The sequence below is a fragment of the Camelus bactrianus genome, chromosome 7 (genome assembly GCF_048773025.1).
Source record: "Camelus bactrianus isolate YW-2024 breed Bactrian camel chromosome 7, ASM4877302v1, whole genome shotgun sequence".
In the NCBI taxonomy this organism is placed as follows: domain Eukaryota; kingdom Metazoa; phylum Chordata; class Mammalia; order Artiodactyla; family Camelidae; genus Camelus; species Camelus bactrianus.
Window position 1 is genome coordinate 37478151 of NC_133545.1, and position 20522 is coordinate 37498672.

Consider the following 20522-nt stretch of genomic DNA (forward strand, 5'->3'; position numbering starts at 1 on the left):
AAGTTAATTCAGTGAGGCCAGGTAGGAAATTACTGTGCTCTCAGTAAATGATTGCAGGAAAAGTAACTAGGAAATGAATGGATTTGGCAGATAGTTGGAAACAGAACTGACAAGATTTGATAATTGTTTGAAAGGAGAGGGGAAGGAGAATGAAATTATGAAACACTGGTCTCTGGCCTAAATAACTGAGTTTCTCCATTCAGAATGGTGAGAAACATTTTAAAAGTAGCAGGTTTGAGTTGCTACATTAATTTGAGGTCTCTGAGAGACCCCAAAGTGGTGATGTCAAGTGGCTACCTGCATATGCACATACAGGAATAAGAAGAAAGTTCTCATCTGAACATGCACTTGGAGTCGTCTGTATATAAATGATAATTGGAGCCATGGAAGTGGAAGAATTTCCTTAAGGAGAATATTCAGACTGAGAAGAGAAGAGGGCATATGGAAGAGGATAAGGTGGTCCAACATTAAAGGGCGGTTGGTAAAGAAAGAGAAATTATTAGGACAAAATGAAAAGGAATGGTCAGAGGAGTAGAATAAAGGCTAGCCTTCCAACCTTGGCTGCACCAGTTACGGCTAAATAACTTTTGGCAAGTTACTTTTTCTATGCTGTTTTTCTCAACCATTAAAAAACGTGTTTTTATACCAAGTAAACTCAGATTTGTTCTGAGTATTATGTGAGATGATAATTGTAAAGCACCTAGTAGATTGTGTGTTCATATATGTGTGTGTATATATATATATTGATTTTATCTAGCAAAAAACAAAAATAATGCAATGGATTTTGTCTTGTAATTTATCAAGTGACTACAGACAGTTCCGGATACTGAACAACAGCAGCATTACCTAAATAAAATGAAGCACCAACTAATCGTAACAGTCCAATAATACTATAATAGGGAAAACTATAAATGTAACTACAATAAAATATAAAGTATAAATGTAACTAACAACACCTCATGGAAGGGGAAAGCACTAATGTAATTATTAATAGAGCAGCAATCTGAAAAGCAAATGCTTTCTACAAGTTCATGAGCTCTTGATTACAAAGCATTGAGATAATTGCACCCAATTGCTATATAGTCATTTATTCATTAAATGTTGAACAATCTGTCTTTTTAAAGGATTGGGAGACCCTGCTTGCTTTTATGTTGGTGTGATTTTTATTTTAAATGGAATGATGATGGGATTGTTCTTCGCATATGGTACATACTTGAGGTAAGACTACTGTGTTAAAAGATCTTTCAGTGGGATTGTAAGGACTTGATGACATTTATTGATTAAATCAAGTGCATAATTAATGAGATTCATTGATTAATAGTAGGAAACTGTGTAGATTTTATGTTTTTCAGAAACTTAGCCAAATATCATGCAGCCAAAAACTAGAGTTGTCACTAATATATCTTAAAATCTTCCCCTTTTTCCTTGTGGGGGTATTTTTGAGCTCATTAAGATTCCTTAACAAAGATTTTAGTGAAAATACCTCTAGATCACATGTAAAATTATTGTAACATTAGAGGGGATCTTTGTTTGGCATTAGTAGCAGATTATTTCTAATTTTAATCTCTGTATGTGTGAAATTAAGAAAGCAGTAAAAGGAAATGTGTACCACTTGTGGCAGACACATTTGATAGCATGTCTTTCTTGATAATGGCACCGCAATTTTGTTTGGGTATCAGAACATCTAATTTCAGGTGATAGTTTGAAGTTGACTGTGACAGTCATGTATTCTGCTTCCCAATCTCCATTGCACATTGGGAAAGCCATACGAGCTAGCTTTTCCAGTAAAATCAGACTTGGTTACACCCAGGAAAGCATTTGCCTTTTTAACAAAACGTTAGATTCTGATGCCCTCTTTCTGTTTCTTCCTGCTTTTACTTGGATGTGATACTTGGAGCTGCTGCAGGCATTTTGTGATCATGAGGGAAAGGCCATAAACATAGCACATATGTCTGCCCTGACATCCTTTTGCTGCTGAACAAATGCCAATAAGCACTTATCTTTTATTTTCTTGTTGAATAATTTAATAAACATCCATATTATTTAAGCCACTTTTTGTCAGATTTTCTGTTTCTTACAGCAGAATACATTCTTATCTGAATCATTAGCTTTCTTTAAATGTTATCCTTGAACTGCATAACATTTAAAGTTAAAAATCTAGATTTAATCTTTCAACAATTATTTTTATTGAAGTATAGTTGAATTACAATGTGCTAGTTTCTGGTGTACAGCATATTCATTTAGTTATACATATATATGTATCTATTCTTTTTCATATTCTTTTTCATTATAGGTTATTATAAGATATTGAATATAGCTCCCCTGTGCTATACAGTAGGACCTTGTTGTCTATCTGGGTTATATATAGTAGTTTGAATCTGCTAATCCCAGACTCTTAATTTATCCCTCCCTGCCCCTTTCCCCTTTGGTAACCATAATTTTGTTTTCTATGTCTGTGAGTCTGTTTCTGTTTTGTAAATAATTATTACTGTATCATAAAACAAATGTAAATAAGACCATGTGATATTGGCATAGGGATAAACAAATAGATCATTGGACTACAGTAGAGCCCAGAAGCAGAAATGTACATTTGTATACACTTCTGTGATAAAGCGATATTGCAGATCAGTGGGTAAGGATAGGCTTCTCAATAAATGGTGTTGGAATAATTGGGAGATATGGAGCAAAGAGAAGTCAGAACTTAAAAAAATAAATCCTCGTTGGATTAAAAGATCAAATATGAAAGGTAAAATTGTAAAATGCTTAGAATGTTACATAGGAGAAAATCATTAGTAACTTAGAATAAGAAAGGCTTTCTTGAACAAGGTACACAATCCATTCCTGAAGGAAAAACTGATAAATTTGATGGAAAAAATTTAAGTTCCTCAGATATTATAGAATCAAAAGATAAGCCATAAACTGTGAGAGGATATTGCAAAGCATATATCCAGCATAGTATCCAGACTTACATTCATTCATTTGATAAATATTTATTGAATGCCTGCTGTGATTGGAAGCACTATTCTAGGTGCTGGAATACGAAACAATTTCTCATGGAGTAGGAAAAAACTAAGAAGATAGACAATCCAATTGAAAAATGGGCAAAATATTTATGAACAGACATTTTCCAGAAGAATTCCAAACTGCCAATAATACATATGTAAAATTGACCACCATCATTATCAGTAAAATACTAATTTAAGCCACAATGAGATACTATTTCACATCTACTAGATTGGGAAAAGGAACTTTTATCCTTGGTAAGTGAACATGTAAATTAGTACAACTATTTTGGAAAAACAGTGTGCATTATCTAGTAATTTTGAAGATGTATTGACCTTATAACTCAGCAATTCCAATTTAATGGAAAAGAACTGAAAAAAAAGTATGTATGTATGTATGTGTATAACTGAATCGCTTTGCTGTACACCTGAAACTAACATTGTAAATCGACTATGCTTCAACAAAAAATAAGAATAAATAAATAAATAGATGAAGCTAAAAAAATGAATTAAGTAAATATACCTAAGTATACCCCTCAATCTTAGAATTATTACCATAGTTTAGTAACCCTGTTACCCTCCACAGCAGTCATCGTTGTTTACCAGGAAATATGTATAAGAACAAAGCAGCATTATTTGTAATAGCTCCAAACTAGAAACAACTTAAATGTCCTTCAACAGAGAAATGTGCACATTGTAGATTTATTAATATAGTGAAATACTATACAATAATGAGAATGAATGAACTATAGCTACAAACATCAACATGGAAAAATCTTACAAATACAATGTTGAAAGAATTAGGGCAGGCACAAAATTTTAAAAAATGCTGCAAACTTCCATTTGCGTTAAGTTTGAATATAGTAAATGATAGTCTGATATGTTTACAGAAGCAGTTATATTGATAATCACAAAACTCAGGATAGTGGCTGTCTCAAGGGGTGACAAGGGAGGACTGAGGGTGTGATCAATTTTCTGTTTCAGTGACTTAACAGAGATTATAAGGACATCCTGCTTTATAAGTGTTCTATAAATTATCTAGAAATTTTTATGCACTTTTCTATATGTATGCCATGTAAGAAAAATGTATTTATATAAGCTCATCAGTATTTTGAGAGAAAAGGATTACTTTGAGATTATGATACAGGCTTTAAAAATTTCTATCTTTGAAAATAGGTTGTATTACTTATGCTTTTTCAAATATGGAAAATGTTACACAAGACTAAGACATTTTAAAAACTAGTGCTTTTCACTGGGAGAGCTACCCAAAAGGTGGTAATTCTCTAAATTGGCTACAAAGTTCTGGAATATCAAATATATTATAAGTCTCCAGTCTTTAAGAAAGATGTGTAAATGTAACATATGTTGGCTATAAAAGTGTCACCAAAACTGTGAGGAAATTAGAAACCATGGCATATAAGAAACAAAAGAAATAGGAATTTGGAGGGAAATTTTGCATTTCTTACCCTGGCCATTCTCCCCGACTGGCATTAACTTGGAAGGTAGACATTCCATTTCTTTTCTTTTGGTGCTTAATGATAAATGGTTAGCATGCATCTCTAACTTGATCAAGTCTAGAATTAATTGATATCCTTCCCCTTCTTCTGATCAGTGCAACAAATTTCAGAACACTTTACTTGAAAACAGCCCCTCAATCTTAGAATTATGACCATAGTTTAGTAACCTTGTTACCCTCTACAGCAGTCATTGTTGTTTTTTTTTTATGTTGTCAAACTTCCTTAGATTTATCCACATGTTCCTAGTGTCTATATGCAGCATTTGTTCTTGCTTCTCATGCCTTCCTCCTCTCAATTTCTTTTTTTCCAAAGTACGTCCTTTGAATTTCCTTCAGTGAAAAATCTCTTAAAGGTAAATTACTTCCCATTGGCTTTCCTTTGCTTGTTTTGTTGAACTCATTCCTTCCTTTCTTCAATCCTTCAACCAATATTTATTGTCTTACAAGTGTGAAGCTGTGTATACAATGGTGAACAATACTTTAAAGAAAAGGCAACTTTAAGAGATGGTTCTTAATCTTTGATAATTATCAGTCATCCTTGATCTGAGTTTTGTGTTCCACATTGTTGTTTCTTTGGGCTTCCAACAAAAGCATATTTGCAGTAGTTTAGATGGTTCGGTTACTACTAAATGAAACTGTTAGACTCTTGTCTTCATCTCTCAGTCACTGAAATCCAACTGGGAATGACAAAAATTTGCCTCTACTCAGAATATTAAAAAAATGCAATATAAACTCTGAAGTGCTGGCCTGTTTGTTAAAAATTATTTTATGTTCACACCTAATATTTTAACTTAGAAAATATTTTAAATATGAGAAATTGTAAGATTCAGATTACTTTATATGGACACTTTGTATGCTTGTGCATTCAAGATTAAAACATCAACTACAACATGGATACTTTAAAATTTTTGCTTTTATTTTATGTGATTTAGTACTATGACAGTTTAAAATCTAAGATAATTTTGTGAAGAACTCCCTATATTTTATATGAATTATGATTATATACTTTTTTTTTTTTTACAGTGGGACTCACCTTGGAGGTCTAATTACAGTATTATGCTACTTTTTCAACCATGGAGAGGTTTGTTTTTTAGAAAATAATGTTTAAGTAATAGAAGGAGAGGTACAGGAACAAGGAAATTTGTCAAAACTATATTTAATTGCATGTTAGTTAGGACTTCACAATATTTTAAAGAAGTTTGTATTGTAAGCTGATATTGTAATCATGTTGATCCACATTTTTACATAACAATTAGAATTTATGATTTGAAATATCTTGTCTAGTTTTTAGTATATATATTTATACAGTACATATATTTTGTAGAAAAAGAAAATACTGTATTTGTTGAATTCAGGCACTTCATACACATTATCTCATTTACTCCTACCAAACTTTTTGTCAGAGTAGTTGTTATCCTCACAGTAGAAGATATGAAATAAAAGTTTGGACTTGAGTAAGTTAAGTTATTTATCCAAGATTCCACATTTACTCTGTGATAAGGCTGGGTTTCCTATTCTACATTGGTCTGGCTCTAAAACCTCACCTCCTTCTATTATATCATGTTGCCTTTCAATAACACTAAATGCTGAATGCAAAATAGAAATTAACTAATTCAGCCCAACAAGACATGATCCACCTTAAAAGAGCTCATGGAAACTTATTTGAATGAATAGGATAGATTCAGTCAATGAAATATCGAGGACAGGACACATGCCAGACTCCTGTGTTAGATGCTGAGGATATGGCAGTGGAAAGTGGAAGAATCTGACTGCTAGTTTTTGGAAACGAAGTATGTAATATGTTATGGCACAGGTTATTGGGATAGAAGTCTTTATCTATTACTATTGGGAAAGGTAGATACTTGTTAACTTAAAAATCAATTAGACAAGGGAATCATAAAAATTTATACATAAGTATCTTAAATATATTAACTTAAAGCAAACAAATACATTGTCAGTCACCAGTGCGTTAGTGTAAAGACAAGACCTTTTCCTTGAGTATGCCAGACGACTGACATTATGAGTTGACCTTTTTATACATTCCATAATTCATCTTCTAAGGTTTATAATTTTGGTTTCTTGGAAGAGGAGCAATAAATTTTAAGACTCTTGCAAGGTTATAAGAGTTTAGATTCTTTGTAGAATTTCAGATTCTTGATATAAAATTTTATAATATTCTCGCCCATGTGTTTTGGAAATAATCAGTTTTTAGTTGTTTTTAGAAATTTATAGTTAACTCTTTCAAAGGTTTATTTCACAAATTCAGAGACAATCTTCATTACTTGTGATGTGTGTCTTTACTCTTTAAGAGTTTGTGTCCTGTACAAACTCTCTTGGTGTTTGTGAATGCCCTTGGTGACATTTGTTTAAGATGTTTTTCTGAGCATGTATACATCCCAAAGCCCTGGGATGCCAGGGTCATCACTGCAGAGCTGGAATGTGGATCTGGTTTGTCATTTCCAGAATCCTCACTGCTTCTATACCTATCATCTTGTTTGTCCTTTGGGTTTCTTTATGTTTGGCCTGATGATATCTTTCACTTGTGTCTGTACTTGCTAGTTAATGGCTCTCTACCTAATGGCTATGTGCTGTTAGGAGAATTCCAAAAACTGAAAAGCTATACTAGGCATTCAGAAATAAATGACCCTAGTATTAAAATTATTAAAACCAACCCATCCATGATTTTTAAATTAATGATGTTTATTGCAATGGAACATAAGGTAAAGTAAGCATTTTATTGATTTCAGGCTACTCGGGTGATGTGGACACCACCTCTCCGGGAAAGTTTCTCATATCCATTTCTGGTACTTCAGATGTACATTTTAACTATGATTCTCAGGTAATTTTTATTTACAGAACAAATGTAGATAAGTCATAAGTGTCTTAAAAATACATCAACCTATCAAGTTATAATTACTAAATTTAGGCTCTATTTAAAAAAATTTACTTCAAAATTAAATTGTGTTTCCAGTTTAAAAAAGTCTAAAATTACTATTGAAAAATTGCTTTTTATGTAAGAGCCTAGGCTACAGGTTTTAGATAACTAAATTATGTTTTAAAAAATCAAAATGTGTATGTTAATATATATTTGGTAAAGGCTCAAAGGTTTTTGAGAAACTGTTACTTTTTTTCCTTCAACACATTTGTATGCTGACTTTGTTTTCCAACCTGTGGATTTGATGGAGCATGAAAAAAGTATGCTATGCACAAATGAATTTGAAAAATGTTAGGTTAGCTAGATAAGGATTATCTATAATATGTTTATGAGTATTTCTGAACTACTGATATTTCTAGAAGCTCAACCAAAGTTTCATCTTAGCTGTTTTCCCTAGACGCATTTTTTGTTAGGTGGGGTTAATTTTATAAGCATTTCAGAAGTTTAAGAAGTCTGAGAAACAACAAAAGCATAAATAGTAGAATATTATAAATAACTTTATCATAGAAATAGGTTTCATAGAACGTTCATGAGATTTCTCACTGAATGAAATACTGATCACTGTCTCCTCCAAACTCCCAGAGAACCTCATACTTTACTTCCTAGTACCTGTCAGGTTCTGCCTATATTAAAATCATTTATGTACATCTTCTTTCTTTTTTAAAACTATAAATTTGTTAATAAAACACACATATTCAAATGTCTAAATATACACTTAATATATTAAAATGCCACTGGAAACAGAGACCAGCCACATTTCTCTCTTTAACCATGGAACACCTAGCACACTGCCATGCAGACATTTAACACCATTGTATGTCAGCGTGAAGAAAGTAAATAGAGGCATACTGCATGGCTACCAAGCTCGAGAAGGGAACAGCTAACTTCTGGTCTGTTACCTACATGAAAGTTTATTTTTGGATTTTATAAATATAAGATAACAGTACTTAATGAGTATATTTTGTGATAATACTACTTAACAATATGAACATTAAAAATTTTCTTTTGAAAATTTATATACTGTAGTAGGATTTATCACAATCCAATACAACCTTTATAAAAAGAACAGTTTTATAATATACACAAAATGTTTGCATTTCTTTTTTTTCATATTCTAAAAGATAGTAAAATCTTCTGTGGTAAAAGGTATTGGTTATTAATATATCTCATAATTGCAGGATGGACAGTTTAAACTTCAATATGCAGTAGTTTAACTGTATTCCAGAATTATTCTTTTAAAGTGATTGTTTAAAATCTCTTTAAATTTTTCTTATCGTTGTTAACATATTATTTCACCAGCACTTATACTTCTCTTCATTGCTTTTTGAAACATAAAAGTAGTGTTACATGAAAACTACTGCTGCTCATATAGGTAAATATCTCAAGGTATGCAAAGACAGTTCACATTCTGTTTTCTGACCTTCTTGCTGGAGTACTAAATTTCTAATTTTATACATAGTTACAGTTTTTAATTGAGTATATGGTTGATTTACAATATTATATTAGTTTCAGGTGTATGAAATAGTGATTCATTGTTTTTACAGATTATATTTCATTAAAAGTTATTGCAAGATAATGACTGTAATTCCCTGTGCTATATGTTTAAAATACTTACTGATAAACTAGATACAACATTTTGTTTAAATCCCTAATTTTGATTGTTTTATAATAAGCATTTTTGGAATCCAAATACTTTAAGTTATTTTTAATGAGCTTTTAAAAGTTAACTGTATTTTGTTGTCTTACATCAAAGGTAAGGGCAACATTAGATTTTAACGTTTTGCAACTAGTCTTTCTGTTCAATGATAGGCCAATTTTATGGTAAAACTTATTGGTGTCAACTCTCTCCATTAAGGACCTTGAACAACAGTAGAAGATTTTTTGTTGCACTCTGCCTTTCCAATGTTGCTTTTATGCTTCCCTGGCAATTTGCTCAGTTTATACTTTTTACACAGGTGAGATGATTTTAAACTAATTTAAGTTGAATGCAATATGTACTTGGCTGTTTCCATAGCAATTTTAAAATGTAGTCATTTTGTGCCCTAATAGATTTTAAAAATATGAAATAATTATAAAGTTCACATACATATGTGTGGGTTTTTTTAATCATGTAATTCTACCTTCTGTTAATGTGTTGGTAAGTTAGGCAGATAGGAAAGATCAGCATTCAAAAGACTTTTTCCTCTTATTTTAACTCATAATTTTTCCTATTGGTATTTGAGATGATCTCTGTAAATCTGCCTGTAGATTTTCCTTTGACTTGAGGAATCATTTTGGGTGCCAAGCTGTACAATATGGTAAGGGCCAGTTTGACTCTTCAAATTGGGAGGTTTCTGCTTCTGTTCCAGCTAAATGTTGGCCGTTTTGTCTGAAGAGCAAAATCTTACTGGACATCATTTTCAGAGCTTTAATCGTGGTATTACTTGAGTGAATTGAGGCCATATCCTGTTTCACCAAACAACTAAGTAACCAATGGCAAGAAACTGAGCTGGGGAAGCAGAGTAAAAGGTCAATTTTGATGAAATTTCCTCCTATGATTTTTCATTAGAATTCCTTTCCACCTAACTAGTAAACACTGATAATAAAATATTCTTTATCGGCCATGAAGAATTCTGCCAGGACTCCTTGTGTTGCCACTTGTCTACAAAGACTGAAATTATAACCTCAACTTAATTGGTGCTGCATGTTTAAAACATGTTTAGAATATCTCTTCTGCCTTATTTCCTTATATTTGGTCTATAACTAACACAGAATTTCTGTGGTTTTCATTATTTGCATATGCCAACATAGTAGAATAGATTTCTAATGTACATCTTTTCCTTGCAAGCAAATGTACTAATTTAGTGGTGCTGATGAAACTGTTTGAGTACCTTCTTGGGTAATTCTGATATCACCTTAATGATTTTCTGTCCATTCAAAAGATATACCAGGCTTTTAGAGTTTTTTCTTTTTTTGTTGTTGTTTAATAATTGACATAAAATATTATGTAAGTTTAAGGTGTACAATGTGTTGTTTTGATGCATTATTATATTGCAATATGATTACCACTTGGTTACCACCATAGTGTTAGTTAACACCTCTGTCAAGTCATATAATTATTATTTCATTTTTGTGGTGAGAACGCTTAATATCTAGTCTCTTGGCACCTTTGAATTCTATAATACAGTACTGGCTAAAATGACTGTGCTGTGTGTTAGATCTCCAGAACTTACTCATTTTCTAGTTGCAAGTTTGTACACTTTGTCCAACATCTCTCTTATTCCCCACCCCCCAGCCCCTGGTAATCACCATTCTACTTTGTTTCTACAAGTTTTACTTTTTTAGATTCTACATACAAGGGAAATAATACAGTATTTTCTTTCTCTAGCTGACTTACCTCACATAGCATAATGCCTCAAGGTCCATCTGTGTCCTGTGGCAGGATTTCCTTCTTTCTCATGGCTGAATAATACTCCATTGTATGTATATGTAGCGCATCTTCTTTATCCATTGATCTGTTGACAGACAGGTTGTTTCCATACCTTGGCTCTTGCGAATAATGCTGCAATAAACATACAAGTGCAGGTAACTCTTCCATATTCTGTTTTCATTGCCTTTGGATATTTACCTAGAAGTGGGATTGCTGGGTCACATGGTAATTCTATTTTAAATTTTCTGAGGAAACCTCCATATTGTTTTCCATAGTGATTCCACCACTTTACATTCCCACCAACAGTGCACAAGAGTTCCCTTTCCTCCACATGCTCACCAACATTCGTTTTCTCTTGTCTTCTTGATGACAGCTATTCTAACAGGTGTGAGAGGATATCTCATTGTGGATTTGATTTTACTTCCCTGATGATTAGTGATGTTGAGTGTCTTTTCATGTACCTGTTGGCCACTTGGATATCTTCTTTCAAAAAAATATTTATTGTTTCCTACTCATTTTTAACCAGTATTTTTGTCATTGAGTTGTATGAGTTCTTTATACATTTTGGATATTAATCTTTCATTTGATAGATGATCTGCAAATATTTTCTCCCATTCCATAGGTTGCCTTTTCATTTTGTTGATTATTTCTTTTGCTGAAAAAGCAGAAGCTTTTTAGTTTGATGTAGTCTTGCTTGCTATTTGCTTTTGTTGCTTGTGTTTTTGATGTCACAATCCAAAAAGCATTGCCAAGACCAATGCCAAGGATCTAATTCCATATGTTTTCTTCTAGGAGTTTTATGGCATCAGGTTTTGTATTTAAGTCTTTAATCCATTTCAAGTTAATTTTTATGAGTGGTATAGGATAGAAGTCCAATTTCATGTAAATATCATTTTCCTAACACCATTTATCAAGGACACTATTTTTCCCCCAAGTGTTCTTGGCTTCCTTCTCAAATATTAGTTAACTGTATATGCATGGGTATATTTCTGGACACTTGATCTGTTCCATTGGTGTATATGTTAATCTTTAAGCCTGTACCATACTATTTTGATAACTATACTGATAGCATAATGGGTGTTCCTTATATGTGACAATATATTTTTTCTTGCTACTTTCAGGGTTCTCTCTTTGTCTTTTATTTTTCACGGTTTCATTATAGTGTGTCTTAGAGAAGGTCTCATTCAGTTGCAATAATGGACTATTAGGTTTGAGAATTTGGTTGTCCAGATCTCTTCTTAGGTTTGAGAAGTTCTCAGCTATTATTTCTTTAAATAAACTTTCTGCCCCCATCTCCCTCTCTTTTCATAGAACTCCAATGATTCTGATAGTTGATCATTTGATGTTTTTATATAGATCACATAGGCTTTCTTCATTCTTTCTTTCTTTGTCCTCTTCTGATAGAGTATTTCACAGTTCCTATCTAACTCACTGTTCTGTCTTCTATTTGGTCTATTCTGATGTTGATACTCTATTGCATTTTTCATTTCATTCATTGAATCCTTCAGTTCCAGAATCTGTTTCATTCTGTTTTATGATTTTTATCTCTTTGTTAATCTTCTCACTTTGTTCATGTATTGTGTTCCTGATTTCATTGAATTGTGTTTCTGTGTTTTCTTGCAGTTCATTGAATTTCCTTAAAACAGCTATTTTGAATTCTTTTTCAGGTTAATCATAGAATTCTGCATCTTTGAGTTTAGTTACTGGAGAATTACTGAGATTTTTCGGTAATGTCACGTTTCTTTGATTCTTCATGTTCCTTGAAGTTTCGTGTTGCTGTTTTTGCATTTCAAGTAGCAGTTCATTTTTTTACTAATTGCCTTCAGATAGGAGATAGTCTTCATTCACCCTACTTATATCTTGGGTTTTCTCTGACTTTATATGGACATACCTGCTTCACGCTTCTTGCTCCCTCTTTGTGGCAGAGTTATTAAGCTTGTATGTCTTTTCTGGATCTTAGCAGGCTGACTGCTGTAAACCTCTCTTTTGCTTCCAGAAGGTGGTGCTACAGCTCTAGTTTCTCCCATGCCCACAGACCCTGACTTGTTTTTCATATGCGCTTATCCATCAGAGCGTGCTCTTGCTGCCACACTCAGGAGCATGCACAAGGAGCCAGTGGCAGAGTCGAAGGAAGTGTGAACTTAACACTCAGAAGGTGTCAAGAGTGCCTGCTGGCTTTCCTCAGCAGCTGGTGGGCAGGTTTCCTGAACACAACCAGAGGAACTGCATCCTTTTTGAAATGCCCTCTAATATTCTTATTTGCCTCTTTCTCAGTCTCCTACCTTCCCCAGTCAAGGAGATCCCACCTCACTACTCTGAGTGCTGCAGGAGAGAAATTTTTTTTCCCAGCAATGTCCTGCACAGCTGTGGAGGCCAGGCACACAGTCATCATTCTTCCTTTCCCCAGTGTGGGAGAGGTTGCCACTGGCTAGTTCAGGCTTTCACTGTGCCACCTTGAGGGAAGGGCAGTGTTGGCAAAGTTCCTCTTAACGCTCTCCAGTGCATCCAAACTTGTATATATATTTTTCCTCCAATGAAGTGCTTGAGCCTCTCCTCGGGAAGACTGGACTGTGCAAAGGCTCTCTTATCTGTGAGTGTCTGCCCAAGTCAGCACTCTCCATATTTTCTTCAACCATAACTGAGAGGGACTGGGGCCAGTTCACTGGCTCCTGCTTATTCCGCAGCCTGTGCTGAGGTCTGTCTGCCTATTACCTGATACATAGGTGGGCACAACTCCTCCTGGGGCCTTTGGTGTATCATGCTGGATCCCACAACTCCCACAGAAGCACTTTTGTTCATGGGTGGATGCCAAATTTTAGTTGTTAAAAGATGGAGGCAGAAAAGAGGGGCGTCTCATACTGCCATAAAGCTGACATAACTTCCAGCTTTTAGTTTTCTTAACTAATGTATAAAGTTTTGCTTGCTTGTGTGTGTGTTTGTTTTTAATGCTAACATAAAGGTAATTCAAAGTTGTTTTCAGGGAGTAGTCTAAGACTTATATTCTTGATTATATTTTTCATAGATTTAGGTTAAAATTAGTTCATGTCTTCTGCACATATTGTCTGATAAATAGGGTGAAGGAGTCAAGGATTGGCTATCTTTTAAAGAGAAAAAAATGACAAGTGACAATTGTAGAAACCTAGACTATTAGGAGGTTAGAAGACCTTAGGCATTATCATTCTTAAGAAACTGAAAAATTGTGACTTACTCAGAAACTGAATTTTAATTTATAATATGTTCTATTTTCTTACATTTTATTCGAGAATTCCCGTTTATGTAGGAAAGATTGTTATGACTAAGGAAAGCAAAATGGATAGTTGCAGGAAGGAGGTTATAAAATCAGAAGTAATAAAGATACAGATTATTTCTGAAAGAGATAGTATCAATATATTTATATAAAACTAGAATTTTTCATTTTCTTTCTTTATAAAACTTTTTCTTTGTTTGGGATAATGTATAAAGCCACATCTCTCATCTCTTTTAATATTTAAATTAATGTGACTCCATGCCCTCCTCCTTCTTATAACAAGATTATTTTCTTCCCTTCCTGGAGTTTCTTTTTCAATGATAAACCCTTCAGCCATTAATTTGGGCCAAGGATCAGGACTAGATGTTTTTGCTTCACCATTGAAGCCAGAGATGAAACTACTTGTATCTGGAAGATTCAGGAATCTGGGTACACAGTGGATGCCACCACACTTCTGTTTAGCAAAACACTTTCCCCTTCTGCATGAGAATTTGACCCTCAGTTTACCTTCTAGCTCTCTTCCCCAAGAAACTTGCTAGTGCGGCATGACCGTGATGCGGACGAGGCACATCACTTGGTGATTGCCCGATTGCATCCGAGTGGGAGGAGTTGCAGGTGAAGCTCTTCCTGAAGGGATGCATGACTTTGGACTTCCTTAAGTGAGGCGACTCTTAAGTGTCATTTCCCTTGCAGAATTTTCCGTGTCCTACGGAGCTCCTAAGCCAAGGTGACGTCTACGTTTACATGATGTGAGTCTTCTTTCTTTGCTCTTGAGCTGTCACCTGGGGTAAGGCAACTATGTAGACTTCTTTAAGAGTTCCCAATGAAGAGAAATATCTGAAGCTGTCCTACAGCTTTCTGAATGAACCTGAGGCCAAGTGTGAACTTAAGACCCCCTGCTTGGCAATGACATCAAGAACTCAAATTCATCTTCTTGAAGACAGAAAACTGCTACTAGCCATAGATGCCAGGTGCTTCATGCTGAAACTGACCTGAACTCCATGCTTTCACTTATGAGTGCCACCAGTCTCTTTCATGTGAATGTCTCATAGCATGTCTGCAGTGCTGAGACAGCTGAGTTGAGTCATCAGGAATTTCAGCACCAGCTAAATGCTATGGGCACAACTAGCCTTCTCCTAAGAAAAGACTCTACGGTTCTGGTGTTGAGTGAGCTCACAAATTCAAAGGTCTCTCACCTACACAGTGTGTTTGCTCTCAAGGTCCTTGGGGTCCTGTCTTGCCAAATTAGGATTATATTAGTTTCTTGAAGATGTTCAAATGTTGGTGAATCTCAGAAAGGTTTTCCCCCAGGAGATTCCTGATTCCTTATGAATTTTTTCCCCAGTTCCTTTGTCTTTACCGAACATCAAATTTCACACACCAAGGGTCGGAAGGACAATTTTTGTCAAGCCAAATAAACCTTTTGTTTAAGAAGAGTGAATGCCTATTTGCCTTTGATCTGCAAACTAAAAGAGGTCACCAAAGTGGTTTTTTCCAAGAAGAGTTGATGTTTCTTCTCCTAGACATAGAAGCAGCTGCTCTTACTAAAAATGTCAACTTCTCTTTCTGAAAGTTTTGTCTGACCTAGCATCTTCTAATGTAAACTCAGTCTACAAGTTGATTTCTCCCTGTTAGTTTGACAGTCTCTATTGTGGCCACAGTGGTTAAAATATAGTTTAAAGTCTATATATATAAACTAAATAACAGAGTCAAAAATTAGCTTACATAAGGGTTTTATGATTTTATTTCTTATACTAATTTTTATTTAAAACGTCTGCACTCATATCTGATTTCAGGAGCAAAATTGGTCTAAGCATTTGAACAGATTTAAAAATCTTTACTGTTTCCTAGAAGCAAATTTTGACCTACCCTCAGACCTACTTACCTTGAGGCTAGTATCCACAGAAGTTTGATGAAATCATCTGGAGGCAAGAATAGAAGTCAGTCAGTTTTCTACATTTTCACAGCAGAATGTCGACTCTAAATGAGAGAGCTTTCTTTCCAACCAGCGATTCAAGTAGCAACATTTTGGCAATTAAGCAGAATTTTCACCTGTGAAGTATTTTTCTTAGCCAAAGCATAAAGGTGATATTTAAGAAGGGTGGTCTAGATCTGCATATCCTAACAATATTAGTCTATGAAAGGAAGGAAAGGGAAAGTAATATATGCCTGACTTCAGTATTATAGTTTATTTCATTTAATCCTCAAGGAGTCTAGGCAGACGGGTATTATTAACTTAGAATTACAGATGGAGACACTAAGGCTCAAAGATTAAGTTAAAATTAAGTCTGCCTAACTGCAGAGCACCAACACTTCCAATTTATTTTTGTTGCATCTCTTGGGTCTTTGAACTCCTCTCTTGAAGGCTACACACTTGGCTGTATTATGTTATTTGCTTGCTAAAATGCCGCCAACTTTAACACAGCATTAATAAAAGAAATGCACATTTAAAGAATACTTCTGTACCTTTTGTTAAACTATAATTAATTGAGTCTCCTCTATTACATAATTGCTTTTCTGTATAAGAATCTATATGATACATTTTTCATAATTAGTGTCAAGATTAATTTTCCTCACAAAGTGAATTTATGAACTTCCTTTTAACAACTATAACTGTTTCATTAAATGAACTGGACTCAACAGGAGACAAGCAGAAAGCAACTGTATTCTTTTACCCAGTACCTCTTAAAACTTATGGTCTAGACTTGTCCCCATTCCCAAATTTACATACATACTCTTTTCCCTTTCACTTTGATGAAAAATGTGATTTCAGTAAATAAAAATTTTTGAGATCCTTAAAATATTGTGTCTTCTGATCAAAGAACATAATATATATCTAGTTATTTAATTCTTAATTTCTCTCAATAATGTTATATTAATTTTTAGAGATCATATAGATCTTTCATTAAATTTTTTCCCAGGTATTTTCTATTTTTGTTGCATTTAAAAAGATTGGTTGTTTTGTATTTGTTAGGTATGTGGTTATAGATATGTTAGGCAGAGTTTAATTGTATATTCAAATCTTTTAGGTCTCTACTACTTTTGTTTGCTTTCAGTTACTGGAAGAATAATTGTTAAAGTCTTCCACTATAACAGTAATTTGCTGTATCTACTTTTAGTTCTGTGAACTCTTGCTTTAAATATTTTAATGCAACATTATTATATGCACAGTTATTGTGTAGTCCTTCTATTTTCATGTAACGGGCCTTAAATTTTTTTAAGTCTATTTGTGAGTATGTAATGTGGCAAGAGCAGTGAACATAAGATGTACACTTTTCATAGATTTTTGAGTATGCAGTCCAGTATTGTTATGTACAGGCACAATGTTGTATAGTAGATCTCTAGAAGTTATTGATCTGGCATAACTGAAATCTTATGTGTGTTGATTAGCAGCTTCCCGTTTCCTCCTCCCCCCTAGCCCTTGGCAATCACTATTCTATTCTGCTTCTGTGAGTTTGAGTATTATCTCTGATAAATGGAATCATGCAGTATTTGTCTTTCTGTGACTGGCTTACTTCACTCAGCATAATATCCTCATCCATATTGTTGCATATTACAGAATTTCCTCCTCTTATAAGGATGATGATACTCTGTTGTATGTGTATAAACCATTTTTAAATCCATTCAACCATTGATTGTCATTTTGGTTATTTCCACATCTTGGATATTATGAATAGGGCTACAGTGAACATGAGAGTGCTAATATCTCTTCAAGATCCTGTTTTCCATTCTTTTGGATAAATACTTAGAAGTAGAAATACTAAATCATACCATATTTCTATTTTTAATTTTTAAGAAGCCTCCATACTGTTTTCCATAGCAGCTGCACAATTCTGCATTCCCATTAACAGTGTAAAAGGATTCCCTTTGTTTCACATCCTCCCTAATACCTGTTGTCGTTTGTTTTTTGATATTAGCCATCCTAACGATTGTGAGATAATATAATATGGTGGTTTTGTTGTGCATTTCACTGATGACTAGTGATGTTGAATGTTTTTTTATATATTTAATGGCCATTTGTATACCTTCTTTACTATTTACTTTATTGGTGTTTCCTTTGCTATGCAGAAGCTTTTTATTTTGATGCAATCTCACTTGTCTATATGTCTGATAAGAGATTAATATCAAGAAGACAAGAGAAAACAAATGTTGGTGAGCATGTGGAGGAAAGGGAATTCGTATGCACTGTTGGTGGGAATGTGAAGTGGTAGAACCACTATGGAAAACAATATGGAAGTTCCTCAGAAAATTTAAAATAGAATTACCATGTGATCCAGCAATCCCACTTCTAGGTAAATATCCAAAGGCAATGAAAACAGAATATGGAAGAGATATCTGCATTTCTATGTTTATTGCAGCATTATTCACAAGAGCCACGGTATGGAAACAACCTGTCTGTCAACAGATCAATGGATAAAGAAGATGTGCTACATATACATACAATGGAGTATTATTCAGCCGTGAGAAAGAAAGAAATCCTGCCACAGGACATAGATGGACCTTGAGGGCATTATCCTAAGTGAGATAAGTCAGCTAGAGAAAGAAAATACTGTATTATTTCACTTGTATGTGGAATCTAAAAAAGTAAAACTTGTAGAAACAGGAGAATGGTGGCTACCAGGACCTGAGAGGTAGAGGAGATAGGAAGGCATTGGACAAAAGGTACAAACTTGCAGCTAGAAGTTGAATAAGTTTTGGGGATCTAACACACAGCATGATTATAGCTAATGATACTGTTTTATATACTTGAAAGTTGCTAGGAGAGTAAATCTTAAATGTTATCACCACAAAAATGAAATGGGGATTTTGAGACATGATGAAGGTGTTAGCTAATGCTGTAGTGGTAATCATATTGAAATTTATACATGTGTCAAATCAATATGTTGTACACCTTAAACTTAACACAATGTTATAGGTCACTTATCTCTCAATAAAACTGGAAAAAAATAATACAGGAGTCCTTGGTAGAGACTCTAAGCTTAATAAAAAGAGGTAAATTTCTTAAATCCAGTAAAGTTCTGATTATCCATTAGCTGGAATTTTAGTTGGAACCACTTTATGCCATCCCCATCTATTTTTGTGGAGGAGGTGGGTAGTGAGGTATTTATGCTGGGAGAAAAAGAAATGACAGGAGGTTTGTTAGGCACCAACTCCTGAATTCTGGGTAGTTGATCTATAGAATAAACAAACTTGTAACAATTTATGCATTCTTTGACTCTGAGATTCGATGGGCTTGCTTGAGCTTGCTCTGTGAGGTACTTGATACTGTGTTGAAAGGAGATTTGCTGAGCTATCTATGTCTTTGCTCTTTTCCACACCACCGGCAAGTAAGTTTCTTTAGGGTGGAGATAGCATTGACCCTTTAGCATCCATTGAATGGACTTGAATTTAAAGTATTGTTTTCTAAGAAACTGTACTTTAAGCCCAAGCAACTAAGCTATAAAAAAAGTTCTAGAAAACTATATTCAGGGAAATTGGTTATTACTTGAAAGTATTACCATATTCAACTGGTACCTCTTTAAATCAAACATCTCTTTGGGATTCTTGAATGAATTATCCATTGTTGTTGTACTTATATAATAAATGCATAATCTGGTTACTGCTGAATGTTAAATTGCATGGGACTTTTCAGAGGCCCCCCCAAAAAAAGAATTCCTGGGCCCAGACATAATTATTGTGAATGCAGCCCTCTACTAGTACAAGAAATGTTAACACTGTAATTCACAGCAGAGCTCTACAATTTTTAATGTAATAAAATACAGCCAAAATAAAATGTCATGTAGTTAGAATCATAGAGTGTGTCACCTTTTCAGACTTGCTTCTTTCACTTAGCTGTGTGTATTTTAGGTTCCTCCATGTCTTTTCATGATTTGATGGCTCATTTCTTTTTATTGATGAATAATACTCCATTGTATGAATATACCACAGTTTGTTTATCCATCCATCTCTTGAAGGACATCATCCATCCATCTCTTGAAAGACATCATCGTTGCTTCTAGTCTTTGGTGATTCTAGTCTTTGGTGTGAAATATATTATTTATTGTATTATTTAATTATTTTTCTTTTGGTGGTGGGGGAAGATAATTAGGTTTTATTTATTTTTAGAGGAGGTACTGGGGATTGAACCCAGGACCTCATGCATGCTAAGCATGCACTCTATCACTTGAGCTATATCCTCCCCCCAAGTGAAGGTTTTGAGTGGGCGTAAGATTTCAACTCAATTGGGTAAATACCCAGGAGTGTGATTGGTGGTTTGTATGGTAAGATGATGTTTAGTTTTGTAAGAAATTGCCAATTTTGTCAGTTTTTTTGGATATTAGCCATTCTGATATGTTAGAAGCAGTATCTCATTGTTGCTTTGATTTACAGTTCCCTAGTGGAGTATTGTGCTTAGCATCTTTACATATGCTTAT

The 20522-nt window shown here is 34.1% G+C and overlaps 1 protein-coding gene across 3 annotated transcripts in view; it reads left to right on the forward strand.

The window, feature by feature from the left end:
- Window positions 1-20522, forward strand: part of DPY19L2 (dpy-19 like 2) — a 77993-nt gene that overhangs the window by 18582 nt on the left and 38889 nt on the right. For all 3 annotated transcript variants that reach the window (XM_010955387.3, XM_045516953.2, XM_045516952.2), the window contains exons 6-9: window positions 1125-1218; window positions 5542-5599; window positions 7266-7357; window positions 9309-9408. In XM_010955387.3, the coding sequence (XP_010953689.1) occupies window positions 1125-1218; window positions 5542-5599; window positions 7266-7357; window positions 9309-9408 (344 nt within the window). The remainder of the gene's footprint in view (window positions 1-1124; window positions 1219-5541; window positions 5600-7265; window positions 7358-9308; window positions 9409-20522) is intronic.